At 44.2% G+C, this 14,668-nt stretch overlaps 1 protein-coding gene across 1 annotated transcript; it reads right to left on the bottom strand.

Annotated features, from left to right (window-relative positions):
• Positions 1-1,154: 1,154 nt before the first annotated feature.
• LOC118792871 (gamma-aminobutyric acid receptor subunit gamma-1-like) lies at positions 1,155-6,376 on the bottom strand. The gene is made up of 7 exons (XM_036550700.1): positions 6,306-6,376; positions 5,305-5,525; positions 4,877-4,959; positions 4,107-4,244; positions 3,587-3,739; positions 2,807-3,021; positions 1,155-1,430 (listed from the first exon to the last, which is right to left on the bottom strand). Exons 1-7 carry the CDS (start codon positions 6,306-6,308, stop codon positions 1,155-1,157), a joined length of 1,089 nt encoding a protein of 362 aa, XP_036406593.1. The 5' UTR covers positions 6,309-6,376.
• Between the last annotated feature and the right edge of the window lie 8,292 nt (positions 6,377-14,668).

Raw genomic sequence — 14,668 nt, 5'->3', positions numbered from 1 at the left:
GCAGCAATCTCAATCATATTATCAATCATAGACTTACAAGGGTAACAAAACTTGGAGAACTTAACCTCTATTTAGCATCTCCAAGACCCCCCAAAACAGACCCTAAAACAGAGCATGCTTAAAATCCATCCGCTCTTCACAGCTCAAGGCTTCAGCATGTTTACAGTAAACTGAGACAGATTATAGTTTTACGGATTGGGTCTGTGCGTAACCATATATGGAGCTTTCAGAGGATCATCTCTGGTATCTCTCTGGGTTCACCAGGCAATATCATCATAAAACAACATTCCCAGAGAAATAAGAAAACAATAATAAAGACAAGAATAAGCTGATATGGAAACAAAAACATGACTGAACAAGTTTTATTTCCTTTCTTGAGATAACAAACCCCTAGCTGTGCCAATATTTGAATGTTTGAGTGCCATATAACTTTTATAAAATGATTGGCTGAACTCAAGACAGGAAGGTATATTGATTATATGAAACCGCTAACTAAAGTAGTATGTAACTTGTTACAATAAACTCAGTAACTTCCCTGACATTATCCATATGTCACTGCTGGATATGCCACCTAGCCAGTGAATGGGCTAGCTAATAGGCTGGCTTTTGCAAGTACAAGTACAGCAATTGGAAATTCCACTGACATGATATCGTTGGAAAAAAAATGTAAATTACATTCTAGCCAGTTTTAATTTAAGTCACGTGGTAATTTGATTTTGTGGTATGTTCTCAGGGTCACAGAAAATTTCTGATTTAGCAAAATTCTACATAAAGATATTTCTCCTAATGATCGCTGGGTACCCTTGCTTTTTCCAAAGAACGCAGGGACATTAGGAAATGTCAGGAAATTTTGAATAACAGAGGACATTTGTGGAATTACACACAGAAATGAATCATGTTCCACAATCAAAACAAAGGAACGTCTGTGCAGAAGTGGGTGGTGGCAAGCTGATGAAACTGATGGATTTCAAAATTCAGGTTCCTTCACAATTTCTCTGTTGCTGTTAGCAAACAATTCCTTTGGATGTTAATTTGATGTTTTACATAAAAGTTATATTTCGCGTCTTAGTATGAAAAGGCGCAATTGGCACTGATAATGGGGAGGAACAGTGGAAGTTCTAGAATCAACATCACCTGGAACTTTTTTTTTTTTTTTACAAATACAAGTATCCCACCCAGTACACAAGGTTGAAGAGGCCAAAAGCAGTGGGGAAGAATATTCTGGAATAGGAGTCGATCTTGGAGACGTGGACGTGCATCCGGTTCTCACGCCACGCCCCCGAGTGGCAGTCGTCGAAGCAGCAGAAGAAGCCGGCACAATCCTTGCCATCCAGGCACTCGTAGGCGCAGTTCTCCTCCTGGCGGTAGGGGGCGATGTTGCTCATCTGAAGCAGGGAGGTCTCCGTCCTAACATTGACCGTGGGGGATCTCTGTCAGGTAGGCAGGTAAAAAGTCAGGCTTGAGTTGGGGCGGGCGGGAAGGAGGGAAGGAGGAATAGGGGATGGTGGTGGGAAGAAGGTGAGAGGGGCGTATTGGAGTATAAAACTGACAAATATCAAAGGTGAAAATTTAAGAACATGTCCACACAGCTTTGTCAGTGTAAAAGCAATAGAAGGTACAATGAGAAAGCAATGCGGGTGTGATTCAGCATTCAGCTGTGGGTTTCATTGAAGCAGATGACTTCAGTCTGAGCAATTTAAAGAAAAAATTGTATTGTATTCTACAAGGCATTTGTAACCCATGAGAATTTCACTACAAAACACTGCTGGGGTTTCACTAGTTCCCTGTATATATGCATATAGGAGAGGAAGAAATTTTTTTACAAAGTCAATTTACTGGTGCCGGCTCCGTAATTTATCTGCAATGCTAAATGTGCTTTCTCAAATTAAAGGAATTTAACTTCTGTGGCAGTTGTGCAAATAAGATTATGCACCGCAGGAATCTTGCTATTTATATGCAAATCTCTCTTAATCAGTCTATTCCGGCAAACATCAGCAGGTTGCTCGGCGGAACAGAGGCCTACACCTAAACTGTGCGTTTTCACGCCTTTCTCCTTCTTTACCAGAGTAAGACACTGAAGTTTCTGTGGTCGATGCACACACCTAGTGCAATGCTTCAAACCCCGTGACGAATTTAAGGCAGTACTCATTTCTTCCAGTTCATACACAACCCGTTATAGCGGAAAATTATAAATGCCACCTTAAATGGCCTTCATTAAGATCCCTTTTATGTCAGCGATGAAGGGAAATGAAAAGCCTTAAGCTATGCAAATGTGGGACGGCGGGGGAGGGGGGGGGGGGGGGGGGGGGGCTGGTATGGTGGTAGCAACACCACAATTAGCATAGCACAACAAGAAATAATCAGAGACTAATAAGACAACTGACAGTGTGTTGATTATAGCACTGAATATGTTCATGGCCAGAATAAATACATGAACCACATTAAACTAGCTGCATTATGCCTCATCTCAGCCTGACAGCTATAAAACTATAAAAAGACACAAATATGCATGCGGACACACACTCACACAGGACACACAGATATTAAAACACATACAGACACACGCACGCGGAACTACATGTACATACGCCCACACACACAATTTATGTAGGCGCGCACACATTACATGCTAGATTTACTCCCCATGTATATAGAGTGCCTATTTTTACACCTCCTCAGATTTATGAATCATGACACCCTTCATGGCCACCGTATAACCGCGTGTCACTGCCATGTGTAGAAAAATAATAAAGTCAGTGTCCCCCAGGGCTCCATTTACAAGCCAGCAGCCATCCGATGGGCTCACCTGCGCAGTGGCGGCGTTGGCGGCGTCTGCCCCCGGCCTCCTGGGTTTCCTGTTGCTGGTGAAGTAGTGCAGCGTGCCGTACTCCATGAGCGCGGCGAAGGTGAAGATGAAGCAGACTGACACAAACAGGTCCATGGCCGTCACGTACGACACTTTCGGGAGCGACTTCCGCGATATGGTGCTGAGGGTCGTCATGGTGAGCACCGTGGTGATCCCTGGCGGTGCGGGGGGAGGGCGGGAGTGTGAATTCAGTGACACGGAACACATACGAGCAGGGGGACACTTGGGGGCCAATGAAAATGACACACCTCACATCACTATCTAACCCGTACTATTGAAACCCATTAAGAGTTAAATACAAAGTATAAATCCATACAGTTGTGCGCAAACTCACATGTAGGACAGATAACTGCCTTTTCAATTATGTGGAATTAGTCTGCCTAATGTTGAATGTTGTGTGGGTCTGAATAGAGCACGATCGGTTAGGAATGGCTTTGGGCAGGGACAGAAAAGCCATTTCTTTCACACACGTGAATTGAACAGATAAATGTGATAAAAGTGAACAGATAAATCAGATGTATGTAAATGCCAAAGTGTGTTCAAAATGTCAAAACGTGTTTTTCCTTTTAAAGGGCCAAGCTCACTGGAGCTGCAGGTCAGACTGCCCCTCCCCTCCCTCCCATCACGGTCTGGGTGCCCCAGATAAGGACAAATTCGTTTGAATGGCTAAGCGAATGTGATGAGAAGTGTTTCGATTATCTGTGACAGGCCGGGACCTACCTAGGGATGTCCTCGCTGGCACCGCGTCTTTGTTGATCCAGAAGGAGACCCAGGACAGCACCACTATCATGCTGCAAGGAATGTAGGTCTGAATGGTGAAGTAGCCCATCCGCCGACTCAGGTCGAAGAACACCGACATGACGACGTATTCTCCTGAGGGGAGACACGCTACAGGCTAGGCACGCAACTACAGCAGAACATTACGGAAAGTCTCAACACAGAGGTCATAGGGGGGTGAGGATTTACCAACCCCCATGATGGGTGGAGCTAGACTCATCGCACGGTGTCCATCAATGACTTGTATGAACCAACCACTTGTATGAACCAATGAAAAACACGGAGTGATGCAAGCCAGTGAGCTGGTGACCCAATGGCCCCACCCACATACGGGTCAGTGAAGCCTCAATGTCCCATTGGTAAAATTAAGACCCGAATTAACACCATTCGTTAGCCATCGCGTGGCTATTTTTCCCTTCTATTCCCTGCAGCCATTGTAAATAAAATGGAGGATCACTCGTACCTGATTGCGTGCGCGCCACATCGGAGGAGTTTCGCAGGCCCACAAACGCAAACTGATACAGCCTCCAGTACCGCTGATCCGCCACCTCCACCGACCTCCTCTGCCAGCGGTATAGAATCTCGTTTTTAGGATAGCCATCTACGGGGGGCCACGGGACGAGGGGGAAAAGAAAAAAAAAAACATTCAGCTCTGTGCCCCCTCAGAACCATTCAGCCATTCAGGACGCTGGCGGTCCTCGGGAAACCAAAACAAAACAAAACAACGATGACAGTGCATCAGCGACACACAAATGTCCAAGAGCACAAATAAGCGAGAGAGAGAGAGAGAGAGCGAAAAAAAATCACTGATGAGTCGTCACTCAAACCACGATGTGCCCCCGCATCCAGCACAGCCAGCCAGGAGGCAGGAGGACAACGAGCACGGAAAGGCGCACGGCGATGCACGCACTGGTGAAATATGACACAGACGTAGCGTGAATCATATCTAGCTGCAAGATGAGCTTATGATGCCAACATCATCTTTTGGGCTGTTGTATGCGATAACCCCCCCATCTCTTATGAGCATATGAGAAGAATGCATGGCGGAGATGTTGATTCATTAAAGTGGATGGAGTCCACTTTCTGCAGCGAGATGATTTCTGCAGTAAGAGGTCACATTTTGACCTCTGTCATTTTTGGTAGGGGGGTGCAGATGGGCTGGCGGGGAGGATAAGGGTAGGATGGCGAAACCGACGTGACGGCAGAACTGCGCGCAGCAGGCGGAACACCTACAGCTCGAGAACTCCAGCGGGCAGGAGTGCTCGTCCATGGGGAAGTTGTGCAGCTTAAGGTAGCATTCCGCGTTAATGGTCAACCTAGGGGTTCAGTGAAAGAGGTTCAGTTGTTCTGCCACATCGGAGCACGAAAGGTGCCTCAACCACACCAAGGGACCTGCACCAAACAATACTGATCTCTTAAAACAATCTTCTCTAACAGGTTCATGGAGTTCACAATAAAAGAGTATGTGATTACTCAGTGGAGTACAGCATAGTGGTGAGGACCAGGGCTTGTAACTCAAAGGGCGCCAGTGTGACTTGAGTAAAGCACTTAACTGTGGCTGTAATTTCTACACACGAATAATTTACAGCCACACAGAAAAGGTAGTCTATCACCTGCATGGTTAAATCAGCGAATCACGTAGAGTGACGTGCGGCCCCCACCTCAGCGTGTACATCACCCGGCCGTTGCTCCACAGCCTCAGCAGCCGATTGGGCGTGGTGATCCAGTGGGCATCGGACTTCCTGGAGTTGCGGAAGAAGGTGTCCGGGATCCAGATCTTCCCCACCATGTTGCTGTTGGGCATCAGGAGCTTCATGGTGCTGTTGAACTTCAGGCGGCTGTCGTACCATGTCTGGGCGAAGAATATGTCGATGGTGTATTCCTGGAACAAGATTCTCATTTGTTCCACTAGCAATAATAATGACAATAGTGTTGGCAGTAGCAGTAGTTAATCCTCGCCATCGTTTCTGTCACTGTCTGTGTCATTGTTATTATGTCAAAGTGACCCACAAATCATGAGATAACTATAATGAATGCAATATCAAAGACAATCGAGATCTAAGAGAAACCTCAACAGATCAAAAACATGCTTCCACCATGAATAGGTCCAGAGAGTAGTTATTACCACCATGCTGTCACATGATCAAAGCTAATGTGCTACAGTGCTAAATGACTCTGGGTAATAACATGGCCACGCTTTTCTCAATTAACAAAGTGTACAGTGGTCTAAGGATCTGACTGAGTAGTAATTCAGTCTGTCAGCAGCAGCTACCCCTCCTAAAATCCAAGATGAAGGGTAAAGCAATGATCCCCTTCAACATCTGCTTATACCATACACATCACACAAGTGCCTATTTAGCCTGTTTTAGCCTATTTCATTTATTTGTTTACTTGCCACACACCCTTATACAGGGTGACTCATATATTACTCATCTGAACACCTGGATTTTTACTGAAACAATCCAGAACAAAACAGTACTGCCAAATACAGGATTTGAACCTAAAACCACCTGCTTACAAGGGCTCTCATTCTCAATAACCTGTAACTGCCGCTGCTTTCACGGCATTCTAACGGAATGGATGCGACGATGTTCTAAAGCTTGGGAAAGTCCTTAATGTGCCGAGTGCGCGGCTCGTTCTAATAAAGAGGCCACGTGCTCACCATGTTGATGGGGTCGACTGGTCCAATGCTGTTGACGTACACCGCCGTCTCAATGACCGTCGGCTTCACTGCAAGAGATTTACCAGCAGGTGAGAAATTGGCTGCAGACAACGGATCACAAAGCTTAAATTTCATTCGGAGCTATCTGTGCATCTGTCGTAATAGTCTAGCGCTACAGACCTCCTTAAATCTAGTAGTTCTACTTCATCGGCGGTGTGAATTAGGGGCGCTCTGGTTCAAATTCTCCTGTATTCCACACTATTTAAAATAATGGATGTAGCCACCCAGCTGTGTCTCTGTTTAATATATTTACTCATGTCTTGCACTGAATGTAAGAAGCTAATGAACTTAAGCCTTCACACTTATAGCACTACACCACGATCAATAGCCATCTGGCTCTGTTTCAGTCTAGCAACTCAGCAATCAATTGCTTAAAACCACTTGGCCCTGGCTACAGTACAAAGATCAAGCTGATTTTGACTGTGAAAGCTATAGAACTGATGCAAATACCCTTTAACACACACAGGCAATCTATGAATTGACTTGACCTAGTTTTTGGATTGCATTTATATAGAGCCTTCCATGCATCTCGGAGCAACTCGTAGCAAAGGTAGGGGGTCAACTCACCTTAGCCACAACCAATGAGTGGCACCCATCTGGGTGACAGACAGCAACCATTTTGTGGCAGAACACTCACCATGCGGTTAAGAGGGAGAAAATTATTAAGCAATTCAAGTGGCGAATTGTGCCCCCATTTAGAGAGGCCAAAGACTTGAGGTCTCATGTGTCCTCTTCTTTTTTTTAAAAGCACAGCCCTCCTCACATATGGGCCGTTGGACTCAAGGGCACAAACAGATGGAAAACACAAAATGGCCGCCATAACTTGCCTCCGATGTCAGGGCGGAGTTTGTTGTCATAGCCCTGCAGCAGTTTGTTCAGGATCGAGGTGACATCGCTCTCGTAGACCTTGGGCGACAGAACCCAGGTTTTGTTTATGGGGACATCCTCATAATCTTCCTCTTCTAGTTTACTGGGCTCCAATGCCACACTTCAGGTAAACAAACAAAACATCCATAAACAAAACAAGTTCAGGTGAAAAAATCTGGTTAACAGAGTACAGCCTATGTGACCCCAGAAACACAATTTTCAGTCATCAAGATATTTCCATCATCCGCAACAACTACTGTTGTATTTTAACACTTAGGGAAAGCATAAGAAAACTTTTTGAAAAAGTTAAAGAATTAAAAAATTAAAGAAACTGATATTTTAATTTGCCTAATGCTTTACGTTGCTTAATGCCACATCTTCAGCTCATCTGCAAGGCAGCAGTGCACAGTGCAGTCATTAAGTAGCACGGCTTTGGCTGTATTCATAAATATCCAGCTGTGTGCGACAAACGCTATGTACATTTTACACTACACTAATAATAATGTAATTGTACACTATGCAAACATTACATTGATAATTATTCAAAAATTCCACAACATAATGGACAATAATGCAACAAGACTGTACTGGAAGCGTTTAAAGAGTAGTGTTTTCCCAGTGGTAACTTCTACTGATGGAAGCAGTTCAGAAACTTTGAAGAGAACATTACAAAGGAACATGATGGACAGGGGAGCAGATGAGTGAATGCAATCTTCTATTACGAAACTTTATCTAATTACCACGAGAAGAACCTCCAAGTAGCCTTAGGGGTACTCGTACCCCAGTTTGGGAACCAGTGTGCTCACTGCTACGGAAGACCCCACAGCACAAATTCCATATACACTTTTTCACCGGAAGGTTTGAGGTTGATCTTTATTTTGTTTTATAGCAGTGCAGTCTTATATAGCTTTGTGCTGCTATGCATAATGTGAACTGCTTGCGCATACTCGTACACATTATATCTGCAGCCGGTCTAATTCTTCGTTCCTGTCCCTGTCCCGATGGGAGTTTGGAGAGAGAAGGAGAACGCCTGCTGTCACCGCGGGGTCGCGACTGCTCGGGAAGCAGGAGCGGCTCCGTCTTCCCCGCGTGACTTGCGGTGGCTGTGACAGGCCGGCATTCAGACGGCGCACGCAAAGGTCACAGTGTTCCCGCGAGGGATACGTCTCGCCCGGCGCTTCGGGGCAGCCGTCTCTGGGCACGGTCACAGAGCTGCGTGGGGAACGTTAATCACCTCCTTCGGGCTAAACATCAGACTGAACCGCGCTGCCCTTACACAGATCTGCTGCGATGCACCAAGATGACCTACACTGCCCTTATACACATCTTCTGTACCGCTACTATGTAGATATACTGTGCTATGCTGAGAAGAACTACACTGTGCTTACACAGATCTAGGATATGCTGAGAGGAACAGTACTGCCCTTGCATAGATTAACTGTGCCTTCCCAGGTAGATCTACTGCACTGTGCTTACACACATTTACTGCACTGCCCTTTATGAAACTACTACATGATTTATTAGCAGTTATCCATTATTTTCTCAGGAAGTCCCATGGAGATTAATAATCTCTTTTCCATGGGAGACCTGGCCAAGAGGCATCAATAAAGGCATACACACAGAAACACCTGACACTGCACTAACAGCAACAACACTGTGCTTCCCTAAGGCAGACCCACTGCACAGAACTGCCACGCACCTACTATACTGTCCTAAGATGAACTACTCTGCACTTATGTCTATCTGCTGTACTGTGCTAGTATGGATTGACTGTTCCATATGGAGCAAATTTAGATAAATCTGATGCGCCACTCCTGGATCAGAGGCATACTACGTGAAGGTAGCATCACCGCCCAATCCAAAAAAAGGAAAGCCTTTCATAAAGTGATACATTCCATTCCACTGGGGCATGGTGTGGCACGGCCATTGACCGCACTGCTAGAGGACCGCGGGTTTGGTTCCTAGGTGAGACACCACTATGGTACACTTGAGCCAGGCAATTAACCTGCATCTATCCTCAGTCACTCTCCAACAGCCTTAATGACAATCACATGAAGCATTAGACGGCAGTATGCTTCAGCAGTCAGGGAACAGGGCTCCTAAGTGCTTAACTTACAGTTTTAATGAAGAAATACCCGCCAAATTAATGTGTATCATGGAAACGTAAACTGTGGTAGACATCCTGGATGTAGATGTCAGACAGGGAAGTGAGGACCATAACACAATTCCAGCAGACTTCTGCCAACAGATGCCACACACTGAGTGAAGGTTGTGGTTTGTAAGACACAGCCGGGATGTGAGGAGCACGTCCTCCTCTCTGTGGAAGACTCACAGCCACAGAATGATGTTAGGCTCCACCAACAGCGCGTGGTGAAGCAGTACGTGACACAAGCATGGACGTCATCAGTGCAGATGCAGGCATCACGCGATCATTAAGATGCTCCTGGTGACCCCTCATGGGGTCATCCACAGCACTACCTCTCCACGTCCCACAAGCTTTCCACAAAGCAAGCCAATGACCTCAGACATTACAAACCCAATATAAAGCAGCACACTGGAAATGTATTCATTGTTAATCTATCCAAACTCTGTGGTGAGGGAGGGCTAAAGGCTCATGTGACGTCACTGTAAGGACAGCGTGGCGATAATGGAAATGTTTACCAAATTGTTTCTCTTGTACCTGCTAAACCTTATATCCTACCTAAAAATTGTTTCCAACACAAACTCCCGTTCACTTATTTTAGCGGGAATTTCAATAACATTTACAGATATTACAATAGAGTCTCGCTGGTGTTGTTTGTTTTTCCTTGCACAAATATGTACCGTGTACTTTTCAGGGATTCACATAACCCAAATCGACTTGAGCTTGCTGTAACAAGCATACGTCTAGCATGTCGATCGTACCTTAATTGTATTTTCATTCAGACAAAAAAGGTGATAAAGCAGTAAACAGTTTGAAGTGTGAGGAGCTGATTAAAACATCATACTAGCTCATTCAGTAAATAAGACCGCAAAAAAAACAGCCATATAAACCTTGCGTTCCCTTTCACCTTTTCATATATTTATTTTCTTTATTTTACGGCTGGACATTGCCATGGAGACACTCACAGACTGGGAGCTCTCACGCCGCATAGCTACAGCTGAACAGACTGACTAAAATATCAAACAACGCTTCAGGTGAGCGAACCCACTGGGTAGTATCTCAAAATCCACGTGTCAGGTGGGCGGAGCTTTAATTCACTTAATAGCAATAAAAAAAAAATAATAATAACCATTTTCTTAACGTGAGAGGGGCGCTAACAGCATGTGCTGTTTACAGACAACATGCTAATACAGACCATCCGTTCGGAAGAACTGCATAAATTAATTCTAAGAGGCTTTAAGGAGTACCCGAACTGACCCGAAACCATTGTACTTTAGCTAACATGATTAGTAATACTTAGCAATGCGCCTGGCGGTACGAGGGAGATGTGCAATTTCCAAAGCCGTTTTTCAAACATAGGATATTACCAAATGATACATAGCCAAAGTGTCGCGCAGTATCTCTCTACATACACAGGCACGAACGTAAACACACACAATGCGTACAGACTGGTGCTGACAGAAATTTAAAGGACAATATGCAATATAGATTGCGAGGGCAAGTGACAGAATATGGTCTGGGTAGCCAGCAACCTCAAATCTTCATAATTATAATAATAGCATCATCAGTGCTGCTATGTGAATTTATTCCATACCACAAAGCTTCTCGACCTCTGATCCGCTATATCTCATTCTCGGTAGCAGGTGACTTTTTTCGTATTTTCGTCTCCAGCTCAAACTTACCAGACTCCGAGACACGCTACCATCAGCCCAATGAGAAGCACGCTCCCTCCGACACAATGCGGCAAAGACTTGGACCCAGGCGCGGAACTCCCACCGCCCATGTTCTGCCTAATTATCGGAATTATGTGTCTGAAAAACACAAAAAGAAAGACCGCATGAAATCCAATTCCTTTTTACTACTTCGCCAACTGTTTCAGCGTAATTCTGCGGGGAGCGCACCAGATCCGCGTAGCTCGAAGGGATTGACGGAAAAATCTACCAACCAGTGCATTGGAGTGTCGCATAAATTATTTTTCAGACTATTCTGCTCCAATAGGCCGGGGAAGCGCGTAAGTATCAGACAAGAATATCGCTTCATAGGTTCTTCATGCAAACTCGACGGGACAACACGTGTCCGGCGCCTGAGAGAAAACTGCACGCGTGAGCTTGTTTAGTGGGGAGTATAGACTCGTAACGAACCTTCATACTTAATAACAACAGCAAAGGATCTTACAACAGCTATTATTAAGATTACTAGTACTATTGCTACCACTACCACTTCCACTATTATTACTGCTAATGGTAACAACAACAACAACAATAATAATAATAATGTAGCGATCATCGTCATAATCCTCATAACGCTAGTAGACAAGATAAAATATATAAGGTTAGATAAGATTAAAGAAATGGCCACATAAACCACATAGAAGCCATGCTAAAACAAACATAACCCAATAAAATTCACGGAATTATATATTTACTATATATGTAGAGAGAGAGGGAGAGAGAAAGAGGGACAGAGACAGATATATAGAGATAGAGTACAATGATCAAATTTGCAAAAAGTGAGTTACATGTAATATCTTAAGGATCGCACGGGCATTATTGATGTCTTTTTCATCCTCACTAATAATATCAGACAAACTGAACAATAATACCAGGTGATTGGTATTCAGAGGCAGACAGAACTGAGCTGGAGAACATCAAATGAATACCGGGGATGAGATGTTACCATGGCGATCCACATTTGCATTCCAAACCAGCCGCGTCGGCTGGCGGACTTCTCAGAGGTAGACTACCTCGCGCAAACAGAGTCTCAGACACTTACCGTTTACTGAGCCAACTTTGTGCTTCCAGTTCAACAGATGTACACTCTCTTATGATAACAGCACGGGTGCGACACAAGATTCTAACAGAGCACAGAGGGCATTAATATTTAGTTGGTTAGAATTCTTGAATATCATTATGCGAGTAATACTACATGATGGCACAGGCCTGATAACATGGCGGAGCTCATTACCCAGAGGTTGCTGGTTCGATTCTCAGGTGGGGCAATGCTGTTTTACCCTTCAGCAAGGTAATTCATGCCAGCTATATAAGTGGATGATTTGCAAAATGTGCAAGTTGCTTTGGAATAGGGTCTCTGCCAATATGTCTGCAACACATACTTGGGTGATTGAGGGACTGAGTCTGTCTGCTCCAAATCTTCACAGAGCTAGACAAAAACACCCAGCTATACAACTGAAATATTGTTACTCGATGGAACAACTCAACCAAACTCATTATTACTTTGTCAAAGTGGAAATATTGTGTTGATGAGGGCAACACGCAGTTGAGCCTTACAACCTTGCTGCTAAGGCGAAATAAATATTGTGTATGAGTTTGTGATGTGGAGACTGAGCCTGCAAACTTCTGTCTTTGGAAGGAGGGAAACAACCGTCATTTGCCTGGAGGGCATGTGGTGCCAGATTTTATTTCAATTTTGCAGGCATGGAAACATTGTGGGAAAGCAGAAACAAGAAGAAAAAAAGCATGAACACATTCCTTTGTACTGCAAATGCCACAAAATACATCAGGATGTTAGCAGTCAAGCACTTGACGTGATAAAAAATGTAGCATCAAATGATACCAGGCATGGTTCTCAGAAATTTATAGATGAAAGGCCTTGTCCTGGAGGATAATGTTTCTTATTGAACCGGGCGGCCTGACGTAATCATGACGGAAATGATGGAAAAAAATAAATAAATAAAAAAGCTGTTTTCACTCCAGCCGAGCTTTCTGATTAGAAGGATTTCATGGACTTTTCAGGGATGGGTTTATTGCATCCCTGGTTTCCAGGCAACAGCATCAGCACCATCCGCATGCTGGACTGGGTGGATCCTGGAGTCTCTCACCCCTCCCTCCAATGTTTCCCCCTAGAGTGGGCATTTAGCCGTCCCCTCAGAGCTGAACCTCCCCCACCGGTCCCTGCTTTGCCCTCCAAAAACAGATCTAAGGCTCAAACTATTGGAAACCATGATTCTGAAATACTCTGGGGACCAGTTATACTATGATTGGCAGGTGGGGATGGGGGGAGCGGGGTTTTTGGGCATGTCAGCAGCTACTTACACCGGCACATTTGTGACTGTTCCCTCACTATGCACTGTGAACATCCAAACAATGGTGGTAATATGTGTCTGTGTCTAATCTAACATTTCTGCTTACACCAGAGTCTTATAGGACAAATTGTTCTAATTTGTAATCTCTTACACACAAGTTTATGAACACTTTTGGACATGGTGTCTGGACCAAGGGTTATCTCAGACTTAAAAGAGTGGATTTTTTTGTTGATAAAATTATGTTTTAAAAACCAAATCATTCTTCCTGTCAATGTTGCTATTGGTTCTTAAAAGGTAAATTCATATAGGTGCATCCCAACGTTCTGTCATAGACACATTTTCACATTTTCAGTTTTCTATGTGAATTACTATCTGACTGATATTGACTGGCCTGAAGGTGGCTATTTATCTGAGTGGATTTAAGCACAGTGATTCCTGATTACAAATCATTAATTCTCTCAGTATATACACACATGTCTGCAAACAATCTCATTATCAATTGAATCAGTGTGCATATTGCAGATCAACACCAATCAGCAATCATTACATCAGCAAACATTATCAATACATATCCGAAATTCAAATAGCAAAATCAACTCAAATTTGCTTGTGGCCATGACCTAACTGCACCCCCAGGTTAGTGCAGATGCTGGTCATCTATGCCACATACACAAGGTCACCCTTCCATACTCATCCTTCCTGTAGCTGTGTCTATTTTATGTATAATTTGATATACACTATTGCACAAAATGAATGCATGAGCAACAAATCAGAATTCCCAATCTTTAATCCCGCTCCAGAAATTAATCTGCATAATAGAAAGTCACAGTCTCATGAAATTAAGAAAAAACTCACTAGTGCATCTGTACAGACTTCACACATGGGACCTATCCCATGCCTATCTCCCTGAATCTGATCACACCATCCCATACTTGACTGTAACTCTGGAGGAATTGTCATGAATGATAAGGAAACACGATAAGTTAATAAAACAACAACAGCACATGTTCCTTCTTCTCTTCCTCTGTCTTTCATTCTTTCCATCCTGTGCACATCTGCCCGGTGTGTTTTCCAAAGAAATAGAGTTGGGTGAGCCCCATCCATGATAACCGCCTCACAGGAGAATGCAAATCACTGCCAGGACCATGCGCACTGTGACCTTCACCCGTGATCCATGCACATTGGAGAGCTAATTAAAGGAGTCCAAGAGCGTGCGAGTCCATGAAAACAAACAGCACATCTCCGGCAACG

Source organism: Megalops cyprinoides, chromosome 18 (genome assembly GCF_013368585.1).
Source record: "Megalops cyprinoides isolate fMegCyp1 chromosome 18, fMegCyp1.pri, whole genome shotgun sequence".
NCBI classification, from domain to species: Eukaryota; Metazoa; Chordata; class Actinopteri; order Elopiformes; family Megalopidae; genus Megalops; species Megalops cyprinoides.
Note: the sequence above shows the minus strand (reverse complement) of the source record. Positions and strands in the feature narration are given on the sequence as shown.

What these genes read in the sequence shown, in the direction of transcription:
- LOC118792871 (XM_036550700.1), bottom strand. An exon ending in TGTGGCGCGCACGCAATCAG is followed by an intron (nt 3,740 to 4,106) that starts GTACGAGTGATC and finishes GTCTCCCCTCAG; the next exon opens with GAGAATACGTCGTCATGTCG. An exon ending in CCAACGCCGCCACTGCGCAG is followed by an intron (nt 1,431 to 2,806) that starts GTGAGCCCATCG and finishes CCTACCTGACAG; the next exon opens with AGATCCCCCACGGTCAATGT.